Raw genomic sequence first — 6,094 nt, 5'->3', positions numbered from 1 at the left:
TTCATTAAAAACACTTTATAGTCCAGGATTAAAACCTTGTGCAATGTGGGTCTGAGCAGGTAAACCCCTCCAGTCCACTCATCTGAACCTTAATCTTAGTTTCACCTCATCAACATCCTCGTTTACCGAACCTAACCAGGCAATTACAGGAATGAGTTGTGGTGTGTGAAGACTGATAATGTGTCGATGTCAAACATTGTCCCCTGCTTCATCCTCTGTGAATGTGCACTACGAATCATAGTTTGGTTGTGTTTTTGCATGTAGGCTATCTGCTGCGCCAGTAATGAGGAACTCTTGCGGGTTGGTGAGAATTTCCCCTTGTCTGAGTGTAAAAGTCTGACAAACTGAGGTGACGTGAGCTCAACCACAGAGCTGCTACTGCTCCAGATCACATGCTGTTCACAGTATTAACTCTTGTATTACTGAAAATCTGTCACGGGTCCATATGGTGCGGGTGGGCAATAATGTTCAATCTGGCTTCTGTCTTTTCATTTCAAGTAGTACGTATTGTCTTGACTTTATCTCACAAAAAAACGTAATTGCTGCTTCAATTATCTTGAAAGGAATCAACTTTTGCATAGTAGGCTAAATTGCACAATGCTCATGCAGTCAATTCTGGTGTCTTCTGGGGGATTTGTACAAGCGGAGTAGGCGCAGGGGAGCCACACCCACCCAATGAGATTGAGCAAAAATGCTCTTTACTTGTCTGGTTTCCAAACGGGACATTATTTGTCTTTTTACCTAAACTTGCAAACACCATAAGATAAAATTCATAGCAAACACTGGTTTAGTCAGATTTGATGAAATATAAAAACAGATTCACTGGAATGACATTCACTCACGGGGTGGGTTGCCAAAAATAACTAACTGAAAGCCACACCCCCAATAAGCCACGAATATGACTGCATTAAGGCATAATGTCACTGTGCTTCTATGGCTATATATACACCATGTCACGGTTTATTTCATTTGTTCATTCAGCACACCAGACAGCTCATAATCCAGTGCCTTTATCACAATCAACACACCTATTTTTTTCGTTGTTGCTTCAATTAGCTTGTTGCTTCAATTAGCTTTAAAAATTTCTCTAAGCCTCATGGCAAAATGTGTAGAATAGAATGAAATGAGCTATAAAACTATACATTTTCCTCTATTGTAGGAAAAATATATACACTACTGTTCAAAAGTTTGGGGTCACTTAGAAATGTCCTTGTATTTGAAAGAAAAGCACAGTTTTTGTCCATTAAAATAACATCAAATTCATCAGAAATAAAGTGTAGACATTGTTAATGTTGTAAATGACTATTGTAGCTGGAAATGGCTGATTTGTTATGGAATATCTACATAGGAGTACAGAGGCCCATTATCAGCAACCATCACTCCTGTGTTCCAATGGCACGTTGTGTTAGCTAACTATGTTGTGTTAGCTAGCTACACAACACTGTGTACTACTTCCTTCACAGAACAGTGCAAACTGTCTCTAACAAGAATAGAAAGAGGAGTGGGAGGCCCCGGTGCACAACTGCGCAAGAGGACAAGCACATTAGAGTGTCTAGTTTGAGAAACAGACAAATCCTCAACTGGCAGCTTCATTAAATAGTAATCGCAAAACACCAGTCTCAACGTCAACAGTGAAGAGGCGACTCCGGGATGCTCAGTGTTCAGTGTCTGTGTTCTTTTGCCCATCTTAATCTTTTCTTCTTATTGGCCAGTCTGAGATATGGCTTTTTCTTTGCAACTCTGCCTAGGCCAGCATCCTGGAGTCACCACTTCGCTGTTGACGTTGAGACTGGTGTTTTGCGGGTTATTTTAATGGACAAAAAAATGTGCTTTTCTTTCAAAAGCAAGGACATTTCTAAGTGACCCCAAACTTTTGAACGGTAGTGTATATTTTTGGCCCACCCATCAACAAATCTCTGGCTGTGCCACTGTTTTGTACGGTATATTTTCAGTCCAATTAGTCAAAACCTTGTTGGACTCTTCTCTGACACTGTACAGTTAACATAATACAGGTCTGGGGCCGGTATGTTCATAGTGATACCCATTCCTATAAAGTCACTACATCCTGGGTAGAACAGAAGCACTTTCACAGCTTTGTGCAGATGCTGGATATTCAAGTACTGTATGAATGAATCAGCAAAAGAGGGTGAATCCACACTGTATGGATATACAATATGCTCCCAAATGTGTTGTGATGTCTAGTTGCTACACCCTCCATTCCACCAGCGTCTCCATGGCATTTGGGTGGCAGTATCAGTCTGGTACAAAACGTATTTAGCCCAGCCTATGAAGCACTGGAGACATACTGATGGGTCTGTTACAGGGGTAGTTGAGTTAGTAGTGAGGGCTCCCTCTTCCCTTATACTGGTGTCTGTGGAAGCTCCAGTGAGATGAGTGTCTGGGATGTCAATGTTCTTTCCCTGTGGAAAATAAGCCAAACATGCATCTGAGTAAAACAAGATGTCTCCGAAGCCATGTGATGTTTGTCAGAGACATTATTGTTTCATTTTTTTTTCAACTACGGTAAGAATAGCTTTGTCTGTAGTCTCACATCCCACATTTTCCAAAACGGAAGTAAAAAAAGGGGAAGCAGGAAACACAGCAATTGATAGCTATCAACTTTCTTAACTTTGTCAGAGAATATACTGTATAAAATAATACGTTTTTTTAAATAATCCGTACTGTTTCTGGTTGGTCTACACAAGTGAGTATTTAGTCATGCCCAATGTCTTTCAGTATTCATCCATTCATCATTCTCCAAGCCACTGGGCTCGACAAATGAGTGTGCATAAAGTGACTAACACATTTTGGCATTTATCTTAACCACAAATATTTTAACACATACCGTGGCTGTGGATGCAGACGAGGAGTCGTGGCACGCACAGTCCACTCGAGAACGCTTTTCAGGTGGCGGGAACAACAAGGGAACCGGCGATGCACCTGCTCCAAGAGTTCCTCTTTACGCAAACCGTAGACGATTGGTGCTATGCACTGCGCCAAACTAAAGAAAGCAAAGCTCACCACCGCTGACAGTTCTTTGGTCCCCGACTGAAGGTGTCCTTGTTTCTGGATAACTATTAGCACAAAGTTGGGGAGGATGTACACGGCGAGTTGAGTAAAGTGCAGGGCGATGGTCTTGCATCCGACACTATTGCGTCGATTTATCACCCCCAACCTTCGCCCCTCAAACAGTATCCTTACATAACTGTACAGAATCAATATCGTACACACAGATATCAGCAAGATTTTTTTCAGTTCACCTTTCTTCAGCTGTTCCCGTCCACATTCCCCATTTGGACCAGTTGCGTCCAGCTCCGTCTTGGGGAGCAGAGTGAGGGGAATAACCAGCGCGAGCCCCCACGTCAGTAGTCCAACTAACCAGGGCCAATGCCAGACAGAACTGTACTTCATAGGGTGACAGACAGCAAAATAACGGTCCAGCGCCATAGCAGTGAGAGTCAGGAGTATATTGGACGCGCTGGTGATTAGGACAGTTACCATGGCCACACAGATGGATGCCACCAGCCTGGCGCGGAGGTAAATCTGGAGGTAGAAAACAGAGCACATCCCAAAGTACACCAGAGCTGACATCAACAGGTGAAAAACTAACACAAAGCGCGCATGGCCCCGAAGTCGCTCCTCGCGCACTATAGTCCAGTTAATGACGATGTTGAAGAACGCCAATATTATGAAGGAGACGGTCGACGCACAAACCCGTACATAGGTGTAGTCCTTTGCGCCCGTTTCTCCAGTCCCGTTTGGTATTGACATTATCCCTCTTTTGATACTGGATTTGGGGTATTGGATTTTTTCATCGTGGCCTCTTTCTTCTCATAGTTCAATGCAATGGTCTAGTCTGAGTGAGAGAATTATCTCTCTTACTCACCCCCACCCCCACCACCACCACCCCCTCCTCTTTCTCTGTCTGGCTGTTTGTCAATCACAAAGTGAGCGAGTGTGCACAGTGCCTAATGCCCACATTTCAATATAGTACTTTTCCTATCTTCAACTGGAAACTATGCTTTTGGGTATCTAAATAACCAAAACTCATGCTAAACAATAAAATGTCTCCACCAACATGTGCTGCTCTGATACAGGATAGGACTTTTACTCTGAGGGGCACAGGCCCTTTATGTTACCACATACATAATTGACTTTATCAATAAACATAACAAATATTCCAATACAATAAATTCGATACAGTCACTTTTTAAATTCAATTCAAATTAGGACTAACAGCGGAAGAACATGTGTGACGTTAAGTGACGTGCAAGGCTCTTTTAAGCACGATCCTAAAACAGTTGAGACGTTGCCATCTAGTGCAGTTTTAGCAGAATTACGGCCACATACTATACAGTGCATTGGGAAAGTATTCAGACCCCTTGACTTAATACACATTTTGTTATCTTATAGCTGTATTCTAAAATTGATATCCCATAATTTCAAAGCAAAACAGTATTCTTTAGATTTTTTTGCTAATTTATTGAAAATCTAAAACTGAAATATCACATTTACGTAAGTATTCAGACCCTTTACTCAGTACATTGTTGAAGCACCTTTGGCAGTGATTACAGCCTTAAGTCTTCTTGGCTATGACACAACTAGCTTGGTACACCTGTATTTGGGAAGTTTCTCCCATTTTTCCCTGCAGATCCCGTCAAGCTCTGTCAGGATGGATGGAGAGCGTCAGCGGCACAGCTATTTTATGGTCTCTCCAGAGATGTTCGATCGAGTTCAAGTCAGGGCTCTGGCTGGGCCACTCAAGGACATTCAGAGACTTGTCCCAAAGCCACCCCTGCATTATCTTGGCTGTTGTCCTGTTGGATGTCCTGAGCGCTCTGGAACAGGTTTTCATCAAGGATCTCTCTGTGCTTTTCTCTGTTCATCTTTCCCTCTATTGTGATTAGTGTTACAGTCCCTGCCGCTGAAAAACATCCCCACACGCATGATGCTGCCACCACCATGCTTCACCATAGGGATGGTTTCCTTCAGATCTGACGCTTGGCATTCGGGCGAAATAATTCAATATTGGTGTCATCAGACCAGAGAATCTTGTTTCTCATGGTCTGAGAGTCCTTTAGGTTCCTTTTGGCAAACTCCAAGCAGAGTTTAGATGCCTTATACTGAGGAAGATGTGTGCTTTAGGATCACGGACGCCTCTGAGCGGTTGGGTTGGCTGTTTGGAGTGTTTAACGCACAATTTCTTTTTTTTAAAAAATACTATGAAGCCCCCCACTTCTAAAACCAAAGTTGCCGCATAGGAAGTACACGTTTTTTTTTTTTTACCTCAAATTGGTGACGTTAGTATTGAAGTTTATAGTCTTTACAATCTCACAAAATCGAAGGCTTGAAACATATCAATATCTTTGGTGCTTGCAGTGTTTATGTCATATGCGCCGGTAGTGGGACTTCATGGATTTGATTATTAAGTTATACCCCATAACGATAAAGACGAAAAAAAACCACAGAATTTGGTATTCAGACCATTTTCTATGAGACTCGAAATTGAGCTCAGGTGCATCCTGTTTTCACTGATCACCCTTGAGAGGTTTCTACAACTTGATTGGAGTCCACCTGTGGTAAATTACATTGATTGGACATGATTTGGAAAGGTACACACCTGCTACATAAGGTCTCACAGTTGACGCTGCATGTCAGAGCAAAAACCAAGCCATGAGGTCGAAGGAATTGTCCATAGAACTCCGAGACAGGAATGTGTCGAGGCACAGATGTGGGGAAGGGTACCAAAAAAAAAATGTCTGCAGCATTGAAGGTTCCCAAAAACACAATAGACTCCATAATTCTTAAATTGAATGCACTCTACATTGATAAATTGCTACGACAAGTTGTCATCTATCGACATATATGTAGTGTATAATTGAGATTTGTCTGTTAGAAGAGCGCAAACGGTCCCAGTTCCTTTGATTGATATACCATTTTGATGTGACTGATTAATTTGAGCACGCTATTGATTACAGTAGAACAAGCTAATCAATTCCAGTCTTGAGTGACCATTTGGTAAATATTGGTGCGTGTGTATATTATAAGGTACTAATTTAGAAAAATACAAGTAATCTGAACACAAGTGTGACGT

General features: G+C 42.0%; 1 protein-coding gene across 1 annotated transcript; it reads right to left on the bottom strand.

Moving 5' to 3' along the window:
- LOC109896451 (odorant receptor 131-2) lies at window positions 1–3,871 on the bottom strand. Its single transcript, XM_020490708.2, has 2 exons — window positions 2,846–3,871; window positions 1–2,420 (listed from the first exon to the last, which is right to left on the bottom strand). Exons 1-2 carry the CDS (start codon window positions 3,769–3,771, stop codon window positions 2,360–2,362), a joined length of 987 nt encoding a protein of 328 aa, XP_020346297.1. The 5' UTR covers window positions 3,772–3,871; the 3' UTR covers window positions 1–2,359.
- Window positions 3,872–6,094: the final 2,223 nt, after the last annotated feature.

The sequence above is a fragment of the Oncorhynchus kisutch genome, linkage group LG9, assembly GCF_002021735.2.
Source record: "Oncorhynchus kisutch isolate 150728-3 linkage group LG9, Okis_V2, whole genome shotgun sequence".
Lineage (NCBI taxonomy): Eukaryota > Metazoa > Chordata > Actinopteri > Salmoniformes > Salmonidae > Oncorhynchus > Oncorhynchus kisutch.
The sequence above is the reverse complement of the archived record's forward strand: the minus strand, read 5'-3'. Positions and strand labels throughout refer to the sequence as shown.